Source organism: Lissotriton vulgaris, chromosome 5, assembly GCF_964263255.1.
Source record: "Lissotriton vulgaris chromosome 5, aLisVul1.2, whole genome shotgun sequence".
Classification (NCBI taxonomy): Eukaryota; Metazoa; Chordata; class Amphibia; order Caudata; family Salamandridae; genus Lissotriton; species Lissotriton vulgaris.
The window spans coordinates 1,830,073,720-1,830,101,123 of record NC_141693.1 but is presented as its reverse complement, the minus strand read 5'-3'; the positions used below and the strand labels follow the sequence as shown (position 1 = coordinate 1,830,101,123).

General features: G+C 42.2%; 1 protein-coding gene across 5 annotated transcripts in view; it reads right to left on the bottom strand.

Annotated features, from left to right (window-relative positions):
* Positions 1 to 27,404, bottom strand: part of CBX1 (chromobox 1) — a 157,691-nt gene that overhangs the window by 95,876 nt on the left and 34,411 nt on the right. Inside the window, exons 3-5 of one of the 5 annotated variants that reach the window (XM_086924271.1) lie at positions 20,791 to 20,825; positions 19,985 to 20,159; positions 16,888 to 17,004 (exon numbers count right to left, since the gene is read on the bottom strand). The exons of 1 other annotated variant lie outside the window; for it this stretch is intronic. In XM_086924271.1, coding sequence (XP_086780397.1) covers positions 16,888 to 17,004; positions 19,985 to 20,159; positions 20,791 to 20,825 — 327 coding nt within the window. The remainder of the gene's footprint in view (positions 1 to 16,887; positions 17,005 to 19,984; positions 20,160 to 20,790; positions 20,826 to 27,404) is intronic. 3 more of the 5 variants (XM_086924272.1, XM_086924273.1, XM_086924275.1) reach the window with 3 other exon arrangements.

The following is a 27,404-nucleotide window of genomic DNA, read 5'->3' as shown; positions in this document are numbered from 1 at the left end:
TACGCACAGCCACCATAAAGCAAGAAAACAGGTGCCTCTTCCTTGTCAACACAACCTGCCCATCCAGAGAGCTCTACAAAATCACTGATACCGGTCCACAATACACCTAATTTCCAATGCTAAAGACCAAGTAACAACTGCACAGCCAGGTGACTGTTCTTATTTTTCAAGACTTTTAACTGAAATTCACCTCAGATTTAATTCTTTCAGTCCTGTCTTCACGGACGATTTAATAGACCTTTTCGAAGCAAGCTCTAAGGTAGTTATTTTTTCCTTGGCCCATCTTCCCAGGCATGGTCTTCTCTACTTTGATCACCCCCCTTGTGCTTGACACTAATGGTCCTGTTCTATGATGTTCTGAGTCAATAATCTGTGTCAACTGAATGTTTCAGATTACTCCCAGGTAATTCACCCCAGGTATTTTTGAATTCAACTTTCAAGGTTGCAACAGTAAACCTCTAAGTTACCCTTACAATGCAATTTCTTTGCTCTCTTTTCGTGTTACTTCTCCACTGACCCTGTATTGACTTAGTACCCCTATTTCCTCCTCTATTTGACTCTCCTCATTCCCTAATTAATTCCCCCTAAGTAACCCTAACAATGCAATTTCTTTGTTCTCTTACCGTGTAACTCCTCCACTGTCTCTTATATTGACTTAGTACCGCCTCTTTCCTCATCACTTTGACTCTCCTCTCTCCCTAATTTATCCCCCTACAGTATTATTATTATTATTATTAATGGACATTTATTAAGCGCCTGGTTACGCCACTGGCGTGTCCCTGCTCTATGACAAGTGGAGTGACTGTCCCCCCTCTTCCCAACCAAGCTATCTACTGAAAAGGTGCGTTTTAAGTTTTTTCCTAAACTGGACTTCGGAGGGTTCAAGCCGAAGTTCCAGCGGAAGATTATTCCAGCGCTTGGGAGCAAGGTATCTGAAGGATCTGCCTCCCATACGAGCTTTGAATATTCTTGGGACTTTTAACAGCCCGGTCTGCGAGGACCGAAGACTGCGTGCAGGCTCATAATGGGCTACTAGACTCTGGAGCGGAAGAGGTGCTTTGCCGTTCAGGATACGATGACAGGTGGCAAGGGCCTTAAACTCCACTCTCCTCTCGATGGGGAGCCAGTGGAGCGCCCGCAAGGCTGGTTTGGCGGATGACCTCCTAGGGAGTCTAAGGACCAGCCGCGCTGCCGCGTTTTGAAGAACCTGCAGGCGGCCGATGACCCTGCCTGTGGCCCCCAGATAGAGCAGGTTCCCGTAATCAAGTCGGGAGGTGACCAAGGCATGCACCAGTGTCTGACGAGCGGAAATGGGAAGCAGATCTAATACTTTCCTGAGAGCTCTCAGAACACTGAAGCAAATCCCTGCCACCCGACCGACATGAGGGCCAAAGGTGAGGTCCTTATCCAGCCACACGCCAAGGTTCCTGGCCTCACGGCAGGGAGCAGGAACTTCCCCCAGACAGGGTGGCCACCACGCCGACGACCACGCAGACGGTGCACCCCCCACCACGAGCACCTCGGTCTTGCTCCCGTTTAACTTTAAACAGTTTGCAGACATCCAGGCAGCAAGGTCTTTCATGCAGTTCCTGAAGATGTCCGCCGCAAGTCCGGGCGCGCGCGATAGGGAGATGACCAACTGCGTGTCATCGGCGTAGGACACCAAGCCCCATCTTACTTCCTTTTTCCCCAGCTCCTTCTACATATCCCCCAAAACCTTTGCCTAACATGTCAATGCTTCACATTATTGATGTCCCCCAGTCTAATTTCTCTGCTTACCGTTTATTTTTCTATGACTAACTCACCTCCCATCCCCCCAATTATCTACTCTACACTTTCTTCCACTATTTACCCTCCAGTTTTGTTCTCCTCTCTCCTTCTTATCTTCCCCACTCCTTTCCCCCCTGCTAGTCTTCATCTCACTACCGTATCATGCTCCCCACTCTTCACCTCCTCACTCCTCCTGATCGTGCTCCCTCCAGACATTGCCCCAACTCATGGATCATCATACCACAGTCTCTCCTTGCCACTAAAATCTTACTACATTTTCTACTCCAAACACCCCTCCAAATGGAAAAACATCTTCCTCCACCACCTCACAGTCACTAAATCAAGTAATATTCCTTATGGTTTCAAACTGTCAACTACCCCATCCCCAGCCTTTCCCGGTGAAATTGACATTTCCATATTCAAAACTGCCAATATCCTCATTCAAGCCTCTGATCACCACCTTAACCTCTTTGAGTGCCACTTCATTACCATGACCTACTAACTCTTCAAACCTGTTGCAAACCCTTCCTATTCCCAACTGCCTGCCGCCCTCATGTTGTCTCCTACGCCCATGGGTTTGACCCACCCTCCTCTTCACGTCTCAAACGCTCACGCTATTATGCCAACTCTCACTCCCTCCAACGACCAACCCTCTCAACCATCCACCCTACCTCCAACCTCACTGCTTCTTCCCGGTCTCCACAACCCATATTGTCCTACTCCACCCTCCCCTTTTCCATCTCCCCCTCTCCTAACTATATTCCCCCACCCCCTCAACATGAAGGGGCTTACCACTACAACCCTCATGCCCACTTATCTTCTTTTTCCACCTTGACTGACCCGCCTCTTTTCATGCTTCACACTTAACCAATCAGCCGGAACACTCGTCTTACTCCCCACCCCAATGGCTTCTCCCCGCCTCCCCTCATCAGACTCCTCTCTCTGACCAATAAGGAATCCACCTCACCCCCCTCCTTTGCAACTGAGCCCCCCCTCAATCTTTTAACTAAGACACTCACTAACACATAACATAATCTCTCAACCCTAATTACTTAACAATAACCGTTGGAGAACTACACCTCTATGCAACCGATCACATAGACCTCTCCGCGCAATGAGCCACCTGCCCACTACTGATCTCTGGACCTTTGCAACTCCTACCTACCTAAACCTTTGATTACTGATCACCCCCTCCCATATGCCAACATCTCAGTGATTGTGGGAACTAACAGAATCCCTTCCTCACCCACTCCCACAGAACCCCTGCACAACGTACCACCATCCACTCCTGCAATCACTCCAAAGTCAACCTTAATCCCCTCTATTGCATGCTTGTGAACTGCTGATCGTCCATCCGGCATGCAACGGAAATATCTGAAACCATCCTGGCGTAACAACCACTCAATACCTTTTCTTGACTTACTCACCCCCACTTCACCCCCCTCCCAGATTTTACATCATTAGGAAAGACAGACCAGATAGAGAAGGAGGAGGTGGTCTAGCTATAATCGACAAAAATGTACGTCAAGTCTCCCTTTCAAATGACACTGACCATCTAACCTTTGAACACCTTGGTGCTGAACTCACTGCAAAGGGCTCTCCCCCGATCCGTCTACATAACATCTACCACCTTCCAGGCGAACCTCTGCTCTTCGCTGACGAATTACCAGACTTTCTTACACAATCCTCACACTCTGATTCTAATAACCTCTTCTTAGGAGATTTTAACATTCATTGGAACAATGTTGAGGACCCCACAGTTAAGCGCCTCATTAACAACCTAGAGCTTAATGGCCTAAAACAACAATGTCAGAATTCAACCCACATCAAAGGGGCCACTCTCGGCACCATCATTTCCAACAATGACTTGACTTCCCTCTCCAACATCATTCCCATCAATTGGTCTAACCATCTCCTCATTCTGTTTAAACTCGCACCCAACTCCCCTCTCGCCCCTACACAAAATACCAAACCTTTGAAATGGTCCAGAAATCTTACTCAAATTCCCCCGATGTACTGGAGTCTAAACTCCAAGCCCAATTTCACCTCACCCCCTCAACCAAAATGCCAATGAACACACTGACCATTTCAATAAGACCATTAATGATGTCTTGGACCAAATAGCCCTTCCTAAACTAAAAAAACAAAGAAAAATTCCTTCCAAATCTTGGTTCAACTCTGATCTCAACAACAAAAAGACGTTCTCTTAGACTGACCGAAAGAACTTGGAGACAACACCCCTCTCCCGCCCATCTTGCCCTCCTCAGATCCGCTAGATCAACCTACAAGAAACATATTTTTAATGAAAAGGCAACCTTCTTTCGAGCACAACTTGATCGCTCCAAAAATAGGCCTAGAGAACTGTTTAACACTGTTAGGAAACAAACATCTTCTGTTCCCACTGAGCTGACGGCCTCTACTGAGAAATGTGAGGAAATTGCCAACGTTCTCTCAGATAAAATTGCCAAAATCGATCAATCCTTCCATCAAACTCAGGCCCCTCCCACTCCCCAACCTGCCGCTGATGTTACCGCAGATTTTCCTCCCTTATTGACCCGCCCCTACCTCCCATCCCTCCTCTCACCGACCCGTGACAACTTTTCTAGAAGCCAGCCTTACCTAACTACAGCTGAAAAACAATGCCTCCGGGCATAATTTCAATCTTTGTCTGAACACAAAGTCCTTAAGATCATTTCCAAACTTACGCCGTCTCCCTTCTAACCTTGTACAAAACTTAAAACACATCATTGCCCCTTACTGGAATACTATTATCAACACCCCCTTTGCCTCAGGATGTGTCCCTGACTCTCTCCAGCTCAGACAAATCACCCTCATTCTTAAAAACCCCTCTGCTGACCCTAACGATCTCCGCTCTATCTCAAACCTCCCACTTCTAACTAAAGCCCTTTAAAAATGCGTACTCCGATAATTGGATAATCATATCTACAATCACAACTTACTCGACTCCTTCCAATCCGGCCTTAGAAAAGGATGCAGCACAGAAATTGCAATGCTAAATATTGTCGACTATATCCACAGGCCCCTTGAGAATGGTGAGTCCTGTCTACTTATCCTCCTCCACCTCTCGGCGGCCTTCTATACAGTTAACCATTCTTTCTTACTTAACTCACTTAAAACTAGCTTCGGCCTTAATGGTCTGGTCCTCGAATGGTTCTTCTCCTACCTCCAAAGAAGACAACAAATTAAAATCAAGAACTGCCACTCTAACCCTACTCCCGTCTCGCTAGGCATTCCTCAGACCTCAATTCTCTCCCCCTCTCTCTTCAACCTCTTTATGTAACCCCTCTCCCTTATTCTGAAACAAGCAGGAATCAACTATCTCCTCTATGCTGATGACACCCAAAATTACTATAAGATTAGTTCCCACGCTGATGTACTACATCTAAACAATACCTTGAGTAAGATTAAATCCTGGTTCTTCTCCAACCACCTCAAACTCAACCCTAATAAAACTGAAATCATTTTCTTCTCTCCCAAAAACAACCAGCTCCCAATCCAAGGCTGGCTCTCTGATCTTAATGCCCTCAACTTCCTGCTCTCTTTACCTAACTCAGTGAAATCACTCGGTTTCACTATTGACAAAGACCTCACTCTCAATGACCACATAAAAAACTAGGCAAAAGGAGCCCTCTTCACTCTGTGTCATCTTAAGAAAATCAAACCCTTCATTCCATCTGATTACTTTAAATCGGTTGTCCAGTCACTAGTCCTCTCCAAAATTGACTATGACAACGCCATCTTCACTGGAACTCCCAAAGTACACGGTGCTTAACCTATCGGCTAGGCTAATTACTGACTGTAAACGATTTGACCACATCTCCCCAGCCCTCAAAGCCCTTAATTGTCTACCTGTTGAAGGAACAGTCACTACAAGACTGCATGCATAACTCACAAAGCCCTTCATCAACAAACCCCGCTGTACCGCTCAAACAAACTCAAGAAAGTGGGCTTCTACTGACAAATGTGAAGCACTAACGGTCTCCTCCTCGTCCCACCCCTGTCAAAAAAGGACAACCACTCAATCTCATGCCTTCTCCTGGAATGCTCTACCTAGGGACTTGGGCTATTACCCCTCCTACCTCAGCTTCAAAAAAGACCTCAAATCTCATCTTCTCATCAAACATTGGGGTCCTTAATCGTCGCCTTTGACCCTACTTTCAACTTTCCCCGCTCTGCTTCCACTCTTCATTCTGCTTGACTCTTACCCCTCTCGCACATCCTTTCCTTTTTGATTTTTCACCCTCTAATCCCCTCCCTCCACCCATTACCCCCTCCCCATGCTCCTACTCCTATCTCCCTGCGACGATATTTCCTCATTCCCCCAATTGGTTCTCACCCACTTATATTAAACCGTTTATTCATTTCCCACCAACCAGCCTAGAAATTCCAGTTCAGCTTTATTCAGCAATGAGCGGTTTTCTGAGCACCTGTGATTGTGTAAAATGGGTCTTCTTGATAGCCTATATACGCATGTAAATAGCTTTGTTGCCCATTTGCCTATTTAGTTTTGTTACCATGTAATAATAGCTCTACTTGACAACCTATATTCATGTAAATAGTTTTTTTGGGTCATCTGTAAATTTAATATCTTCCAATCTTTGCCTATTTGTGTTATATCGCATTGAACAATCTGTCTTTTTCGGTAACTGTTTAATGCTCATGTAAAGTGCTCCGATACCCCCGGGTCTAGCCAGCGCTATATAAAACCTTTCATATAAAATAAATAAATAAATAATTCAGAAGCATACCCGCTCAAAGTACCGACAACTCCTTCATTACTGACCAATCTACCAGCAGCCTAACGGCCTCCCACGTCAAACCTATCCTCAAACATCAAGGCCTTAAAACTTCAGCGATAACAAAAATGCTTTCCTTTCTGTGTTATTCAATAATAATGTGATTAATCACAACAACATGCAATGATCCAAATGAAATCTAATTGTTAAAATATGTGGCAACACTTAGAATCATATCCCTCATTTATTGGATATTGGTATAATTCTAGACACTTCATTTGGAGCAATTAAAAACATATACATATACACAATGATACAAAGAGTAAAAATTAGACATAAAAATATTTCACTTCAGTAAAGTAATTTTTTACAATATTGCATTCAATACAGTCACCTTTATGGACTAATACATCACATATGAAGAGTTATTGCATTACAGTTCATATAAGTCAATACAGAAAACATAACAAAAGAAACTTGATCCTTGTGTCGACGCGTTTCGGTGTGTCTTTTTCCTTTGGAAAACACGTTCCTCAGGACTAAACATTTAAAAACATTGTATCTTCATAAAACAAATCTAAAAATAAATACATAAAATAAAACTTGTGCCTGTCACACGTGCTTGTATTACATATATATATATATATATATATATATATATATATATATATATATATATATATATATCATACTTTCCTTGGTTCAGTGTGTACTAACTAATTCCAACACGGGATGTATTCCAAATTCAACCCCCCTGGATTACTAAAACTTACTCAATCCTACTTGACATGCATCTCTGTTATTATTTCTGAGGAGGTACAACTAGTTTAACTATTCACTTTTATATCAAAACCAAAAGATCCAGATTGTATTACAATCATCTTTATGTAGGGTCCCACCTCCCTTATTTTGATGTTATTCGAAGTCAGGGCAGTCCCTAAAATCCTATACCATTTACCTGATACTGCACTAATCTGAAATAGAGATCAGTAGCTTACCCCCCTAAATCGCTAGGGGTTCAGGTAATTAGTCCTGTAGTAGTCTTTCAAGCTTCCATCTCAGTATAAACAGATCTATTCAATTCTGTTGAGGAATATCAATGTTATTAATTCATTCCAATACCTCTTGTGGTATTAGTCCTATAAGACTTCATCGCTATTTCACATTCACACAGGGGGTCTTTATCTTAATGCCCGCTTTGGATTGCTGCTACCTTCATGTCTATCCTTTATCCCTTCAATTTTGACAGTAGTTGGTGTTGTTTCTTCCTATGGAATAAATTAGAAAAACCATACATTTGCTAACTCAATTCGTATCAATGCAAAATCTAAAGGCCACCCGTTTTTCTTATGCAACACTTACCCTTTGATGGGGGTACTGTCATTCACATAAAATCCCTTTATTGAATAATCTCAGCTGTAATCTTGGGGTTTATTACTTAATCCTTAGCGATCCTACAGCCGCCACTCTGTAAAATTTAGGGCGAGACTCAGACCTGTATGATGAAAGTAAACAAGTGTGATTGGTGGCGATATTTATTCATAATACCATCTTATCTACTGTTATTTCAAAAAGATGTGCATCCTATTTCTTCCGACTCCCTACATAATGTCATTCCAAATCTGCGATCCTGCGATTTTATCATGGCAGAACTTGGCGCACAGTAGTGCTAATCAAGCTCCCAACATGACCATTATAGTTTCACCAACGCTACACATATTTTAGATGATGCTAATGGTACTTTATATTGCCCATTATTCTATTCTAGGTGTACATCGTAAATGGCAGTCACCGGTTCTCCACACCGGTTATGATCTGGGCTATCAGGAATACGGAACCGCGTTTACTTCTTGCGGTATTTAAATTGTGTAACGCAAGTTTAATTGTATTGATTAATGCTAATTGGCAGCACTAAAAGCTTGCACGTGTTTTAGTCGCCATATTTGTAGTTTATTTGTGACTCCCGGCCCTATTTTATAGAAGCTAACGTGAAGACGCTTGAATCTCGCGGTATTTATAATGTTACCATGCCAACCTATAGTTTTCATTGGGGGCCTGAACACAACTGCGAATTCTGGCGCCATTTTTGTAGTTTATTTATGCCTCGCTTGTACGATAATATGCGGCTGAACATCCGCGACTGCAAATTGAACTGCACATTTTTAAACACAGTATTAACATAATCGAACCAATGCTCAGGTCTCGCGATATATGGAGTTCCCTGCTTGCCAATGATAATATTAAGTGACAATTCAAGGACTAACAAGACTTGGGACAAGAGACTGGCACGTGCACGCCCCCCCCCCGGGCCCCCTCCTGGGACCCGGGTGAAGATGCCGCACTCCGCTTTGGCTCCGGGGCTCGGAGCGCGCATGCGAGGGCAGCCCCCACCCTCTCACTCTCAGCCCGGGCTGCTTTCGGTTTCGCTGGCTGTCTTCTGTGTTTCGGTTCGGAAATCCACGCACTGCATCATACGCAGGAATCCGCAGCAGTCCGTGAAATTCAGCCCTTCAGAAATAGACACAACGTCCCCAACCAGAGAGGAGGAAAACAGAGACGGTTCAGTTGGAGGCCTGGTTGCCGCTGAATCGTAGCGGTGAGGCTAGGGGGAAATACTGCTGCTCCGAAACTACTGCTGCGGCGGACAAAGGAAAGTGCTGTGGTAGAGACGGCTAGAACCTCCCCCCACCGAGATGACATCCCACTGAGGTGGCGCCCGAACAGCACAGGCCACGACATAGCTGGCATTGTGTGGCCCTCAGAAGAGCGGGTTGAGGAGGGGTGGCGTCCAGCTGAAGACCTTAGGCCGTGTGCAGAGGCAAATGCACCCGGCGGCCCACAGCGCCACCCCGCACAGGGAAAGTGGCTGTAGACACCTGAGAGCCTTATGCAAGTCATCAGAGAGCGCTTGTTTTTTATATCTTTGGGGGGTGCCTGTGTGGGTGTATTACACACACATCTATATATGAGTGTAAAGGTTAAGTACATTAAAAATGTAAATTGTATGACCTTTATATATACTTAGCTGCGAAGTAAAAGCTCATGAAAAGTTTTGTCTCTCATTGTAATTGCAGGAAAACTCACCAGCTATGTATAGACAGTAGATGTATTGCCTGTGATGTAAAGTTAGGGCACCCAGGAACCATTCTACTTTAAAAAGGGGCGGGCTTCATACCTGCTGCTCCCGGCCACGTGACCAAATCGACTGCTCATTGGCTCGGCGTGAACTCGTAACATACATTCTAATACTCGAACAGCTGTGCCTCCTGTTCACGATCAAGTCAAACAAAAACACTAATCCCCATGGTAAACTAGGGACCCACTCATATTGGAAAGCTCCGTGCGGCGTGCCCACTCTAAAATATCAGCAGCTCCAAGGCGCTCTAGTCTGTGCAAAAAAAAACTAAAACTAAGTACCTCAAGCCCTTTACTATACATATATGTTACCTATGTCTGTTTTCACCAGATCGAGCATGGGGTAGTCATACTGCCTAAGACGGGAGTTTCCTTACAGTAAAGCTGGTCTTTCGTCCGTCTAATTCCCATTCGAGACTCAGACTGCATCACAGATGTGTGCTGACAAAGCCCCCTATTAGACTTTCGTCCTCCTATATGGAGTTACGCAGCCCCCTTAAAACTTTTCTGTTTCAGCAAGCTTTTAGCCCCTAGTCCGCTGTGTCCTTTCTGCCCAGTAAAAACCCCCAGCGCCAAGAAACTGCATAGTGTAGGTTCGCTCTACAAATTTCTAAAAATTCAAATTCAAATCTCTGAACGCCATCCGCTGTTTATGACTCCTTTGGCAGGGAGAGATTCCTTACAGGTTTGTACAACAATGGCCTCCGCTCGATAAAACTAATCATTATGTTTAATTGCTTGACTTAGCTATAGCCCTCAGGGGCCAAAGCAATTCCGCAGACCAGGTCTTACACCCAGTGCTTTAAATGGGGAAAAATAAGTCCAGGTACTCTTAAATTGATTGATTGATAGCAAGTGGGCGGGGCTAGGGGCGGGACTAAAGACAAGACATATAAGAGACTTCTAGTATGTGGCCAAATATTTATATATTCTTCAATGCGCACTCACATAAACATCAATGCTCACACCAGCATTCCAAGAATGTCCTTTAAAATACCCGCCTAGTGCCTGGATTCTCTCCCTTTTCACTCGCTTTTCTCTCTCACACACACACAAACATGCGCACACAAGCAGGCAAACACCCAGACAGAAACAGACAGACACTCACACAAAAGACTCAGTTGGGATAAAGGCCATTTTACACCCTTATCTCTTTCTTAATTGCTGCAGTCAGCGGAATGCCAGGATTCGAGTGTGTGCACAAATGCACACCATGGTGTGAATGTGATTGACAGCGCAGGGCCTGAATGGACCCTGCTCTTTCAAACACAGCTTGGGGTTGAACACCGGACATTATGCAGATGAGCCATGTAATGTAATGTAATGTAATGATGTCTTGTAAAGCGCATGAATCACACCACATGGGGTATCTCCGCGCTGTAGACCGCTGGGGAACCCGTCCTGGCTTTCCCTGTGAGATGGTCCCTACTGGGTATCTCCAAGGTGAAACCAGGCATCCCCGGCGAGTGTGGGGGGCCGTTGTGGAGATGAGGCAAGCTAATGCCCAGAGTTGCCGAGTGTGATCCCTGGTTAGAGTAGGCACCGAGACGAGAATTATCGAGTCCGCTGACCCTGGTCCACGACCCTGCCGCGTCGGGAATTGAACCCTGGTCCTGGGCCGCCCTCTGGTTCCGGGTCTGCTGCCTCTAACCAGTGAGACACACCACTCCACTGTAACTGCGTCAGCCCCGTGCCTGAGGTGCATCATAAGATCAGTGTGAATAATAACTGCCGGCAGCCCCGTGCTGAGGTGCATCATCAGAGCTGTGTGAATAATAACTGCGTCAGCCCCGTGCGTGAGGTGCATCATCAGAGCTGTGTGCATAATCACTGCGTCAACCCCGTGCTCAGGTGCATCATCAGAGCTGTGTGAATAATAACAGCTGTGAGCCCGTGTCTGAGGTGCATCATCAGAGCTGTGTGAATAATAACTGCGTCAGCCCCGTGCGTGAGGTGCATCATCAGAGCTGTGTGAATAATAACAGCTGTGAGCAACAGCATACTCTTACACACACTCTCACTGCTCACATATTCAAAGTTTGTTAAAACTTGTATGCAACGCATTGTCATACACAATGCCAATAACTCAAACTTTAATGCTGCGAGACCTATTGCATTGTAAATGCTTGTGTTATTATGCAACTATTCACATCTTACATTGTAATAACAATCATAATGTGTTACATAGGCTAATCATTAGTGGATTTGTTTCCCAAACAATCTCTATTAGTACATAAACGGTGCCTGATCATGGCAAAAATTACAGCCAATATTCACATCACAAGTATATTAAGTCAAATGACTGAAAACACAGAAATACATCATACAATGGGGGATCAGGCCAAGTTTTTTCTGTTCCCACAACTCCCACACATTGTTGTCCTTGACAGTAATAGTGTCAGACTTTCTAAACTGTAAACATTCCCATTGGTAAGTACCACAATTTTGCACTTAATCAGTAAAAGGCTTGTCGCCATTTTCTATTAATCCTATCTAATGAGTCTCTCCCATTCCTCTCTGCTGTTTAAACCTTTAGAATATGTTTTACATTTTGACATAAAGAAATTGCTCCCTTTGTTTTCTCTTTTAATCAATGTCTCCGTCTCTTGCTGATACTTTTATTTTCTCTAAAAGGAACCATTTAAGATCTTCCTCTTTATGGTTTTTCTCAACCTAATGTTCCACCAATGGGGCAATGTTTAAACACAGAGTCAGGAATAGTGATGGTGTCGAATTTCAATGGAATGAGCCATAAATTAAAAAATGTGATCAACAAAAACTGGGCATTGCTGAACAAACCAGGTATGATTCCCTTACGGAAACCAACATTTGCCTATAGACTCAATAAGACGATAAGAATTAATTTAGTAAAAACATTTAGGGAACCTAAATCAAGCAATCAGATGAGCATCAAGGATGGCACCAAAATCAAAGGCAATTTGCCATGTGGTACCTGTACTCATTGTAATCAATCATTAAAGCACAAAACGTAGACCCTAATGAAATCTCTCACTGGATGAATGATCATGTGAACTGTAGAACGAAAAACGTGGTTTACCTGATAGTTTGTCCATGTCAGAAAGGATTTGTAGTAGAGACGGGCCGCGAAATGCGACTTCGCCTTACGGAACATAGATCAGCCCTAAAAAAACATTTAAAAAATGCCCCATTGGTGGAACATTGGGTTGAGAAAAACCTTAAGGAGGATGATCTTAAATGGCTCATTTTAGAGAAAATAAAAGTATCAGCAAGAGGCGGAGACATTGATAAAAAGAGAAAACAAAGAGAGCAATTTTTTATGTCAAAATTTAAAACATATTCTCAAGGTTTAAACAGCAGAGAGGAATGGGAGAGACTCATTAGATAGGATCAATAGAAAATGGTGACAAGTCTTTTACTGATTAAGTGCAAAATGGTGGTACTTACCAATGGGAATGTTTACAGTTTAGAAAGTCTGACACTATTACTATTAAGGACAACAATTTGTGGGAGTTGGAAGAACAGAAAAAACTTGCCCCGATCCTCCATTTTATGATGTATGTCTGTGTTTTCAGTCATTTGACTTAATATACTTGTGATGTGAATATTGGCTGTAATTTTTGCCATGATCAGGCACCGTTTATGTACTAATTGAGATTGTTTGGGAAAAAAATCCACTAATGATTAGCCTATGTAGAACATTACGATTGTGATTACAATGTAAAATGTGAATGGTTGCATAATAACAATAAGGAAATAATAATAAAAAAGGAATATAATGATTAAAAAGATTGTGGGGCAACCTCAAGTACACTAAATATTATACATATGACTTGAATGAAATGCACTTGAAAAATGGAGGTTAGAGCTCTCGCTAGCCCATGTTTACACAGCGTAGGAAGAATAGGCAATCGCATTATGTATAATGGTTTAGCTACATATTACCATAGAAACGGGAGACATACAAACTACAAGAATAGTATAATATTAAGCATTAGTGATTTTGTCACTTAATAATATCATTGGCAAGCAGGGAACTCCATATATCGCGAGACTCGAGCATTGGTTAGATTATGTTAATACTGTATTTAAAAATGTGCAGTTCAATCTGCAGTCGCGGATGTTCAGCCGCGTATTATCGTAGAAGCCAGACATAAATAAACTACAACAAAAATGGTGCCAGAATTCGCAGTCGTGTTCAGGCCCCCAATGAAAACTATAGGATGGCATGGTAACATTATAAATACAGCGAGATTCAAGCGTCTTCACGTTAGCTTCTCCAAAATAGGGCAGGGAGTCACAAATAAACTACAAATATGGCGACTAAAACACGTTCAAGCTTTTAGTGCCACCAATTAGCATTACTCAATACAATTAAACTCGCGTTACACGATATAAATACCACGAGAAGTAAACGTGGTTCCGTATTCCTGATTGCCCAGAACCCCTGAGTCGGCAGACGTTGCGCGTCGACATAGATAAGGAGAGGTCACGCTCGAGTGAATAGGGGCGCTTTTGTTGCAATTATAAAGCAAGCAGTTGCTGGCAGCGTGCACTAATATCCGGCTGTCATCAAAGCCTCCGTAGTTCAGACAGTGAGCACTATAAATTTTTTTTAAAACATGTATGAGTATTAATATAGTGATTGTGTAATGTCAGTTCGCCAAATGGCCTTGCGAATTTACGTCCATGCATTTTTGATATCAAGGGCAGTGTCTATCATAACCGGTGTGGAGAACCGGTGACTGCCATTTACGATGTACACCCAGAATAGAATAATGGGCAATGTAAAGTACCATTAGCATCATCTACAATACGTCTAGCGTTGGTGAAACTATAATGGTCATGTTGGGAGCTTGATTAGCACTACTGTGCGCCAAGTTTTGCCATGATAAAATCGCAGATTTGGAATGACATTATGTAAGAAGTAGAAATAAATAGGATGCACATCTTTTTGAAATAACAGTAGATAAGATGGTATTATGAATAAATATCGCTAACAATCAGACTTGTTTACTTTCATCATACAGTTCTGAGTCTCGCCCTAAATTGTACAGAGTAGCGGCTGTAGGATCGCTAAGGGTTAATTAATAAACCCCAAGATTACAGCTGAGTTTATCCAATAAAGGGATTTTATGTGAATGACAGTACCCCCATCAAAGGGTAAGTGTTGCATAAGAAAAACGGGTGGCCTTTAGATTTTGTATTGATACGAGTTGAGTTAGCAAATGTACTTTTTTTCTAATTTATACCATAGGAAAAAACAACACCAACAACTGTCAAAATTGAAGGGATAAAGGATAGACATGCAGGTAGCAGCAATCCAAAGCGGGCATTAAGACCAAAAACCCGTGTGAGTATTTGAAATAGCGATGAAGTCTTATAGGACTAATACCACAAGAGGTATTGGAATGAATTAATACAATTGATATTCTTCAACAGAATTGAATAGATCTGTCCATACTGAGATGGAAGCTTGAAAGACTATTACAGGATTAATTACCTGAACCCCTAGCGATTTAAGAGGGTAAGCTACTGATCTCTATTTCAGATTAGTGAAGTATCAGGTAAATGGTATAGGATTTAGGGACGGCCCGGACTTCGAATAACATCAAAATGAGGGAGGTGGGACCCTACATAAAGATGATTGTAATACTATGTGGATCTTTTGGTTTTAACATAAAAGTGAATAGTTAAACTAGTTGTACAGCCTCAGAAATAATAACAGAGATGTATGTCAAGTAGGATTGAGTACATTTTAGGAATCCAGGGGTGTTGAATTTTTAATACATCCCGTGTTGGAATTAGTTAGTACACACTGAACCAAGGAAGGTATGATTCATACATGTAATACAAGCACGCATGACAGACACAAGTTTATTGTATGTATTTGTTTTATGAAGATACAATGTTTTTAAATGTTCAGTCCTGAGGAAGGTGTTTTTCAAAGGAAAAAGACACACCGAAACGTGTTGACACAAGAATCAAGTTTCTTGTTATGTTTTCTGTATTGACTTATATGAACTGTAATGCAATAACTCTTCATATGTGATGCATTAGTCCATAAAGGGGACAGTATTGAATGCAATATTACTTTACTGAAGTGAGATATTTTTATGTCGAATTTTTACTCTTTGAATCATTGTGTATATGTATATGTTTTTAATTGCACCAAATTAAATGTCTAGAATCATACCAATATCCAATTCTGTTACTTTTTATAAAATAATAAATGAGGGATATGATTCTACGTGTTGCCACGTATTTTTACAATTAGATTTCCTTTGGTTCATTGCATGTTGTTCTGATTAATCACATTATTATTGAATAACACAGAAAGGAAAAAAAAATGCTATCGCTTTGCATTTCCCGGTCCTTTCTGGTCTACCTGGGTAACTCTCTCTTTTGTGGAGGACTTAAAACTTCAGCTCCATAACGAACAGACTCTTCTTAACAAAAACTCATTAAAAGCACAACTTACAACCATCTCTATCATTCCTTCAGCAAAAAGACAACCTCTGACAACAAAATATGCTCATGCCCGGCCACAGCACAGAATATTTCTTAATCGCAAGCTGGAAGAACTTTAAACCACCAACTAAAAAACAAGTCACCACCCTGCTGCTACTCTATCTCAATCTACAGTTCAGCTAGTACAATACCCACTTTGTTACAGAGTATGGCTGGCCTCAGAATTCACGTGACAGTGCTGGACTGGATCCAATCTCATCTCTCTAAGTGGCCGCAAAATCTTTTCTATTCCGGTCTTCCTTTTTTAATTTGCTCTCCTCTGCAATGCCATCATTCCTCAAGGATGCACAAACTGCACCTTTTATTCAACACGCTTTCTTAGAAGTCATCACATTCTTCAACCTTTACAACTACATCCACAGTGATAACCTCCAGTTTTCGTGGGATCAAAGGGACAAGCCCTCTTTAAATCAGGCTAAAAGATGCGGACAATTGTCTCCTTAAGATGATGCTCATGGTTCAGAAACACCAAGCTCTCTCAGTTAGGAGCGGTAAGCATACACCAATCTCGCTTGTGTGAGGTTTGTCTATGCAACAGTTTACTTCAGGTTAGGCTCTTGATGTAAATACTAGTCTCCCATGAAGGAGGAGGCTCTCTGGATTGTACACCAGTCTCTACTACAACAGAATCCCTGGCTGAAGTGATCTCTCGGTCTGGCGTAAATGGAGAATACTACAGAACACCCCGATTTCCCTGCGCCAGGCTCGGTCTCACCTCTTCTTTCTTCTTCTTCGGCTTACTCTCCTCGCCGACCTCGCTGTCAGAATCCGCCTTGAGTTTGCTGCCTTCCAGTTTCTCTGCTTCAGTGGTGTTGTTCCTTGGATCAGGCTCCTGAGGGCGGAGACATCAGCCTCCCTTAGGTTAGGCTATTCAGGCATGGACAGTGGCCTCCCTCACTACAGGGTCTGAGAATGGTAATTCAGCCTCCAGTTGGCCAGGGCATTGGAGTATGGGAAGCAACCACCCTCGGATAACGTACAGGGGAATCCTCCAGCAAGGTGTAAACAGTAGCCTCCCTCAAGTTACACTTTCAAGACTAGGGTCACCAACCCACCTTAGATTACAGTTGTAAGACCAGAATATTTGCCTACCTTAGGCTAAATTGGACCTCTGGAGCTAGACAAATAGGTTGTTGTAGATCTATAAGGGTAAGAACAGGAGTCTTTGTTATGTGAGGCTTCTACAAATAGGAGCTGCTGACTCTGTAAGTCACTTTAAGTTTCCAGGAATTGGGAACCCTTAGGTTAGATTTTCTGGCTTAGGCCAGAATCGCGTCAGGGCACCCACATTTCTTAGGTTAGGCATCTAATATACAAACATGACCCCCAGTAAGACTAGACTTCTAGAAATGGATTACCAGCCACCCAGTGGGGAGGTTTCTAGTGAAATAGACCGTCTCTTTTCGGTATGATTTTAGAAAGAGACCAACAACCCCACTTAGGTTAGCTTTCTATCAATAGAGGCATATTTTCTTCTAGATTAGGACTTTAGATAAGGATATCCATTTTCTTTGGGGACAGCTACTAGGTACAGTGACCTTTATAGCTGGTTCTGGAGGACAATGATATATGAAGGCCAGGCTCATGAATGATTGGCATTCGCCTCCCTGATTTCAGTACAGGCAAAGGGATAACGGTCTCAACCAAAAAAAGGTTAAAGTGATGTAAACATCTACTTCAGTTAAACCCATCCCACCAAATCGGGACGTTACCATCCTACAGATCAGGTTTCTTGGGGCACGGACAGCAGACTTCCTTAGGTGAGAGCTGTGGTAATCAGGAAACTGGCAAGCCTCCTCCCCTACTAACACCCAGAGGTAGGTAAATCAACCAGTCTTGACTGTGTACAGCTGCGTGGACAGAGGCAACAGCTACCAACACTTAGGCTGCAGCAGTAGGGTAGGGCCATCCTTAGCTAAAGTTATGAACAGATGTGGCTTTTATGGCCCCAGGCCAGGCACAAGTTTGCCAGGCTCACAGCTTTCTTTAGATCAGCCCTGAACACGGTCACATCAGCCTTTTGTGGGTCAGGCATCTCAACTGTTGATAGCAGGGTCCACATGGCTTACCGGAACATACACAGGAGGAGTCCATCAGCCACTCTGTCTCCTACATTGTAAACATCAACATTCCTTAAGCCAGGCTCCTGTGCTGGGAAGGACACCTCCACTGAACCACACTCATGTGGCTACGTAAAGCAGCAATCCATACATTTAGCATGTGAGGCAGTGACAGCAGAATCTTCTAACATGGGTTCTTGTCACAGGGGTACACGTTTCAGTAGGGTTTTCTGCCAGAAGTGTCAACAACAAAGTACCCCAGGTCTGATCCCTGGAGGCCCTGTAAAGTCCTCTTTAAGTAAGGTTCCTGTGAATTTTGCATAGAGTCTCTCAAAACAGGTCCATGTGGGTAAGAACAATACCACATGCATGGCAGGCCGCTAAAGGTACGAACCTTAGCCTTCCCTAGGTCAGTTCTAAAGGAAAGGCGCGTCAATCTTCCATATGTTAGGTTCAATGCAAGGGCACTTCACCTCAGTCAAGGCTTTTCAAAACTTGGGACCTCAGGCTCCTGTGGGTTTGAACATCGGCATTCCTTATGTTTGAATTAAAGGGTTTGATGCCTGAACCTACTTTCCCCCTTTGGCTAGGCTTCTATATGTGCTGCATTCAATTGCTTCTATTAGGCCATTCTATTTGGGCATGGCTATCAGTTCCTTTGGACTCTACTTATGGGTCTAGACACACGCCTTCCCTAAGCCAAGATCCTAGATGTTGGGACTAGCTTCCATTAAATCAAGCTCCTGTTGGCAACACCATTTTGGGCCAGGAGCATGGCTATGGGCCAGACTCCATTAGACAGGACACCTGTTGTCAGGAAAACCAACCTCACTTGGGTCAGATTATTATACATGGCCAATAATCCCCCTTAGGATAGGTTTTTGGGGCAAGGAGTACAGTCTCCCTAAGATTCGATTCCTGCAGGAATGATGGATGCTGGCCTTGCTTTGCTTATCCTCCTGGGAGCATACGGCAGTCTTCGCTAAGGCTCCCGAATGCAGATAAGGCATGATTGTGGGGGCAAGATACCATATAATTCAGGGTATTTTCCTAGGGCACAGACATCGACCTACTTTGCGTCAGACTCCTTGTGAAGGAATGTCAGCTTCCATAGGTCAAGCCACAGCGTCCCTTACAGCACTGCCTGGGTGTGGACACCAGATCCCCCAAAGCCAGCCTCATGGGAGACACACCAGCCTTGCTTAGGCATGGTTATCAGCCTATTTTGTATCATTCTCCTGAGGCAGAAAGACATCCCTTGAGTCAAACTTTGTGATATGGACACTAGCATCCCATACAATGTAGTAACGGAAAGAAAGACTAGCAGTACAGAGGCAGACTCCTGGTTGTGGACAATATCTGCCTTCAGGATAGGCCGTTTGAAAGGCACATCAGACTTCCTTGGGCCAGACTACCTGGTGTCGACAACTGATTTTGTTAGGGTAGGGATCTGGGACAAGGAGAGCAGCCTTTCTTAGGTAAGGTTCCTGGATGTAAACAGTAAATAGCCTACCCAAGAGAAAGGCGTTGGAGTAGGAGTCCATGCCCTCTTCAGGTCAAACTCCTTCAGGTAGACTACAGCATCTCTTGGGGTATTTTGGGGGGATAGATATACCTGTTTGCCCTAGGCCAAGCTCCCACTTAGACACTAGCCTCCCTTAAGTCAAAATCCCAGGATGCAATAATAACCTGTTTGTTGGATGCCATTGGAGAGCACTTCAGTGCACCCAAGTCTCACCATGCCAGTCTCACCTCCTCTTTCTTCTTCTTTGGCTTACTCTCGTCACCCAGTTCGCTGTCAGACTCCGCCTTGCGCTTGCTGCTGTCTGATTTGTCAGTTTCGTGGGCTGATTTCTGAGACTGCAAGAACTCAGCAATGAGGTCAGGGCAATCGAGGTTCTCCTCCGGCTCCCATGTGTTGTCCTCGCTGTAACCAAAGTCAGTGTTAGTCTCAAAACTATGGAACTCTCTAAAAGCCATGACCAGTTACTTACCCCAAGTAAAACCCTTACCCACAAGATCTTAGCTAAACACCGAGAGCCCACAAGATTAAAATAAATGATATAATGGGCACGCAGATTCAAAAAAAGGCATGGCATGCCTTCGAGTTCTTACCCAACTACCTGGAATTTGTTTTTTTCATGCGACAATCAAAACATATAACTTATTTCCTACAGGTTGGAGTCATTTCCAATAAGAAACTAGCATTTCACATGTTTGGTACCTGATATCTCACAGACCACCCCCACTTGTGGTAAATTATCTGCTGTGACTTTGACACTGGGGCCTGAGAAGTTGCAAAAACTCTTCTAAAGTCAAAAAGATATCAGAGTAACAGGTGTGAAGCAGAACTTTATGGATTTAAAAGGAAGTCATTATGTCAAAGAAAGAAATAATTTAAACTAGATAGTAAAATTGGCAATGCAGCTCCTCAAAGATCAGGGCATTTAGACCACCATAAGGTGCCTACAAATTGCAGTTGGTAAAAAGGCAAAAGTAAAATACCTTCTCTGCAACAATATTTGAGATTTTACTAATTCCAAGCTTTGCATGCTTACCAACTGGTGAAATCACGTTTTCCATGCACAAATTCCTACAGGTAAAAGAGGGAGAAATCTGAGCTGGCACAAACCACAAGGTCAACGTGCAGTTTCTCTCAACTCACATTTGAAAAATTCAGACTTACCCAGGAGTTCCTAATGAGGTGGATTGTGCCTTTTAGAAAGATTAAAAGCCTTGCGCCTTAAACATTTGTAGCTCTTTCAAACTCACTTATGGCCAATACTAAGAGTGAGTTCAAAATTGAACAAAGCTGCACTTTTACATAAAGTGACTTCACTCAAACATTTTGGAAACATACAAACAACAGAATCAGATTTAAACAAAGCCCAATATTTTCTGAGGCACTACTTCAGACAACAATTTAGCACGTTTTTCAGCTACTTTTGGATCCATATTCATGTTGCGTTTTTGTGGATAAGCAAGTGCCCTCAGAACACTTAGATTTGGTACAATTTGAGGACTTTGTTACGATATTTTAGGAGCAGATTTAAAAGATTAATAGGATACATAACAAGCCTTTTGGGGACATACAAATCATTTTATATACATCTTAACAATACTCCCCTGGAAAGGCTAACAGCACTGTTGTGGAGATAGCTCAGATTTGGGATAGACATGATGCAGGTGGGGGGGGAGTAAAAGCTGGCAGTATTGGGCACAAGCATCTAGCAAAATATGTTGACAGCATGTTCGAGAACAAACAACATTCCTAAGGACATGCAGGTTGAATTCTAGTAAAAATGTTTAAAGGTTTCCAGAGCCACCCTTGCTAAAGCTTGAGAGGAGAATTTGGAGAACGGAGTTAAATTGTGTCAGCTTAGACAACAACATTCTGTTTTATTTAGGGATGGAATCAAAGCATGATTAAAATAAATATGGGAACAAATTCACATTATCTTTGAGGGTCAAATACCAGCATTTTTAGGGTTACTCTAACATCATGTTTAGAGATCAAACTGTAATTTAAACTGACAAATTTAGAGCACATATGTTTAGAGACAAATCTACTGCATTTGATGGCATGAATCCACAGCATATCCGAAAACATATAAAATTCCTTGGGCCACACTCGATGAATTCTAGTAAAATGGTTTACAGTGTCTTCATAGCCACAATTATTTTATATTGAGAGGAGAATTAGAAGAAGAGGGTTAAATCTGTCTGCTTAAGTGACAAAAGAATTTTGCAATTAAGGATAAAATCAAAGCAAGTTAAAAACAAATATTGGGACAAATCCACAGTACCTCGGAGGATCAATTCACGCTGTTTTGAGAGTCATTCTAACAGCACCTTTAGGGATACATCTGTTTACTATTGAGTGACAAATTTGCAGCATACATAGGGATATAGCTGAATACATTTGGAGACAAATCCACTCCATGTCGTGGCACGAATACACAACCTCTTAAGGCAAACGTACAACATTATGAACAAAAAAACCAACAATATTTTGGGGATATTATACAGACATATTGTTATTATCCACAGAACGGGATTGCAAACAAATGAGGAGATTCCATGTGGGGAATAGTAAGCTTATTGAGATAAATCTGAACATCTTTGCTGAAATGTCTGCAGTACTCTGCACAACTCATATAATAATTTTGGACAAAAACTACACATATTCAGGGACAAAAAACACGAGGGCAGTCAAACTGAATTTTCAGAAATAGTGAGATTGATAACATTTTGGGATTTTTGGGAGACTGATACATCTAAAGCAAATGCATGCATATAGGTACTGCTACCATAGCATTTATGGTGCAAAACTGTAAGGTATTTGGTGAAAATTATAACTTTACTGGAGAAAACTCTGAAGCAGCGTATTCAGAACGAATTCACATTATTTTAGGGGTGCAGACTAACAGATTTCCTGGAGGCATATTAGACTATTTAGAGACCAATTTACAAACCACTGGTAACAAATGCACATATTCTCAAAGTCAAAGAAACGTCAATTTAAGGGACACAACTGGTACACAGGAGAATGACGTCACTACGTCTTTACACACAAATATACAGTAGTCTACTAAACAAATTAACAACATATTTTATAGTAAATTGCCAACAACATTTGTTATAGTAAATTGCCAATAATTTTGGGGACAATTTCAGATTATTTTGGAGCAAGAGGGAGGCAGCTGTTTAGTGCAAACAAATAACAAATATGTTGGTTTTCAGAAATATGAGGAAAGCTGAAATTATTTTGGGAGGGTGGATAACATATTTGGGCACAAATAGCGTTTTTGTAAAATGAATGCACAGTGCAAACATGTAATGGTCTTTGGAAACAAAATTCCTAGGGGCAAGCTCGTATAATTTTCTGGACAGTGTACCATTCTTAGACAAGCAACAAACCTCCTTTAAACTGCTAAGTGACTGATCATTATTTTGTAAAATAGAGTGGTGTCACCCAGTATGCTGGATTACAGATATAGCAGGAACTGAAACGTTTCAACGTTTGTATTTATAGTAATTGTTAGTGGGGGTTGATGTATTTTGACAGCACAGAATATATCAATAAAGAAAGAATATTTCAGAATGATATACAACCTTGTATACTTGTATACTGCAAATAGTTTTTGTGTGTGTGTATTACCTACTGGCGGTCGCCAGTAGGTAGTTATAGTTAGGATTATTTTCAATAGGGAAATCGCAACATTCTATTGGGAATAACTTTGGCGCCGGTTGAGGAATCTGCCTGAAAATTTCCTCAAATTTGCCTCGCAGCGCTCCGGTTCTTCCCTGAAAGTTTAGGGGGGGATTCATCAAGCGGGGGCCGAGATAAAAGGGGGGTTCCAAAACGTGTTTTTCCCATGTTAATTTCCATAGGGCGGTCGACCTCACTTTTAGCCCGAGCGGCTGAATGGATATCCACCAAACTTGGCAAAATTGTTGGGACTGGTAGCCCGATGTGCCTTTGCTATGTCTCAAGATATGTGCTCCAGTGGATTTTGAGTAATTTAGGTTCCCAAAAATATATATATATATCTATAAGCGCGCCCCGGTACGCGCACCGGGGCGCTAACCAGCGCGCTACGCGAGTTCGCGCGCGGAAAGCTGATTGGCTCTCGGGTGTCTGTAAACATTCCAAACAGTCTGGAGCGGCCGCCATCTTGTGTCTCGGTAGGATCGAGACACAAGAGGTGGCAAAAACAAAGGGGGAAATGACCATAAGGGGGCAGAGTCGACCCCCCTGACTCCCTAGGTTTGATGTGGGGGCTATAAAAGGGCCCCGCGGGGCAAAAAAAAAAATATTTTTTTCCGATTTGCGCGGGGGGGGGGGGGGGGAGCGCCCGGTACGCGCACCGGGGAGCGTACGATGGGGAAAAAAGAATGATAGAGTTTTCAAAAAATGTAGGCTTTTTTTATAATTTTGAGGTAGTTCTAAAAAGAACTGTTTTTTTCTTCTTTTTGTTGTTTTATTTTTTTTAATGTTTTTTTTGAACATTTTGTACTTTTTTTGGCTTTTATGAACTATTTTATATTTTTTTTGTTATTTTTATGGGGAGAAACAAAAAACAGGGAATTGAAAACGGCTCAACTGGAGCAAAAAAAAAAAAAATCAGGAAAAAATTATGGATTTTTGGGGCATTTGTGGTTGTCACCAGCACGGTTGATGAGCGTTATGCTTTGCTCACCATAGGTGATGGTCTTACCACAAAAAATACAAGTGATCTTGTATTGCCCAAACTTTGGCTGAATGTTTGGGACCATCTCCCTGGTCTCTGGTCCCGATGGAGTGGGTTGCTTTCGTTTGGAGGTGCTGGGTGAAGATTGGGGAGGGTTGCTGGCCAGTTCTCTCACCTCTGCCGCAGCATAGTTGTTGGGATGCCTGCGCTGCATGTGCCGAATCGTGGTGTTATTGCCAAATGAGTATTTTGTATTAGGGTTACCCCTTGAAAGTTCCATCTTACAGATTAGGCAAGTTACCTTTGGCGCATTCACTTTCTTTTTGCCCTCTGGGATGGAAAAAAACTCCCATACAATGTGCTACTTTGGCCTATATGGGGTATTGTCTTCTGGTAGGAATCTCCTACTCCCCTCCCCTCCCCCTCCTCCTCCTCCTCCTCCTCCTCCTCCTCCTCCTCCTCCTCCTCTTCTTCATCTCCACCACTGTGGTGTTGTGGTGGTCCTCTTGGTGGTGGTGGTGGTGGTGGTGGTCCAGATGCTCCAGCTGCTGCTGCTACTATAGCCATTTTAAAGTACAAAATATTATTCACAGATCTCCAAACAGGTCTTCCTCAGTCAAAGGACAAAGTCAGAATAAGGAAAAAAGGTGGGGTCTTTCATCATTTGGAAAAAAAAACTGTCCTGAACCAATGAAAAGTGTTATTTTCAGGTCACATGACCAGACGCGCTTACGTACGCGCCGGGGCGCGTCGCATAAGAACGTCTGATGCTTAGGATGCGCGATTGTATTCGCTCGAGTGCTTCCGGGTGCGCTTACGCCGTGCGTATCATGCGGACACGGCTACGCGATAAGTCACGATGATGTTTTCGTTCGCAGCACTAGCGCCAACGGGACGCTCACCGGTGCGCGCCCCAGGGCGCGCGGGAAAACTGCGCTTTCCGGTGCGCTCACCAGGCCGCGCACCGGGAGCGCTCCAGGGCAAAAACAAAAAAAAAAATAGTATTATATAAATATACAATATAGGATTCATTATAAAAAATATTACATTTCATAGGTTTGAGGCCCTATATATAGTTAGGAATTAGCATTTAAAAAAACTATGAAATTCACTAAAAAAAACATAGGTTTCATACCAGTTATAGTTAGGAATTAGTATTTAAAAAACCTATTAAATTCACTGAAAAAACCATAGGTTTCACACCGCTTATAGTTAGCTGGATATTTTACTGACATAGAAATTCCAACATTATAGTTAGTTGGACTCACTATAAGAAGCGCGCCTGCAATGCACTGCGGATGACGTCACATATTACATCACTCATGACATCGTCAGTGACATCACTCATGACATCACTTATGACACCATCCTTGTGACAGAGTGACAGACCTCCTTATAGTGTAATGTAACCCTTGAAACACATATTCAAAAATAGAAACTAACATTTTCAAAAAAATGGAGATACCCATACCAGTAACAACAACCAATTCAGTAATTCCACCATCTATATGCACATCCACTGATTCACCAACAGTTCTATATAGTCACTCATACATATACTCACTCATCATTTGTAGTGATACATCTATACATCCTGTTATACACCGACAGTCATCCAAAAGTTACTCACACACATACTCATACATGCAAATAAACTATTGAACATCCATTTATTTGCATATACAACTATACACACACTACCTCCTTACTTGTAAGGAAACTTACACATACTCACTCTCTTAAACAATCACTTATGGAAACACATACTTATTTAAACAGGAACTCTTTCAATCTCTCACTCTCACATATACTCACTTACATACATCAAAACTCACATACACTAGATTAAAATATATGTTGTTACTAATAAAGACAATAGTGAGACAGTCATTCACTCACTAACACACACATATACACACTCATCCACCCATACAGTCCTGCACATATATTGTCTTAAAAACACATACAAACAGTGAGTCAGTCACCAACCCATGCAGCCACTTATACACAAAGTGAAACACTGATACATATATTTCAATATTTAAAAGTTACTCGCTAATATATGTATTCAATAAAATACACTTAATAAGGCAGCTAACCAATCTCTTTTTTTTTTAAAACATCCATTTACACACTTATTTAACCATTTATTCTTCCATCAACCTTTACAAATACATATATAAAACATATTGATTTTTCAGAAAGACACACATTCACTGGCTGGTGTCATCAGTGATGTCATGAGTGATGTCACTGAAGATGTCATGAGTGATGTAATATGTGATGTCATCAGCAGTGCATTGCAGGCGCGCTTGTTATAGTGAGTCCAACTAACTATAACGTTGGAATTTCTATGGTTTTATGTCAGTAAAATTTCCAGCTAACTATAACTGGTGTGAAACCTATGGTTTTTCAGTGAATTTAATAGGTTTTTTAAATACTAATTCCTAACTATAACTGTTGTGAAACCTATGCTTTTTTTAGTGAAATATATATATATAAAAAATCTCACTGAAAAAACATAGGTTTCAGGCATGTTCTAGTTAGAAATTAGCATTTAAAAAAACCTTAGAAATTCACTGAAAAAAACATAGGTTTCAGGGAGTTCCAGTTAGGTAGACATTTCACTTGTATAAATCCAGATAAATTTGGCCATTATAGTTAGTTCAGCTATCTATAACTGCCCCGCAATGCACTGCTGATTACGTGACATATTACATCATTCAGGACATGGTCAGTGACATCACTGATGACATCTCAAATGACATCACTGATGACATCATCCAGTGACTGTGTGTTTCTATGAAGTTTAAATATGTTTTATATATATGCCAAGGTGTATTGAAGAATGAGTGGGTGTATAAGTGTCTGGATGGAGGATTTAGTAGGTGTGTGACTGACTGTACAAGTGAGTGATTAAATGTGTCTTACTGAATGAATGGGTTAGTGACTAAACTGTGTGAATGTCTGTCTGTTGT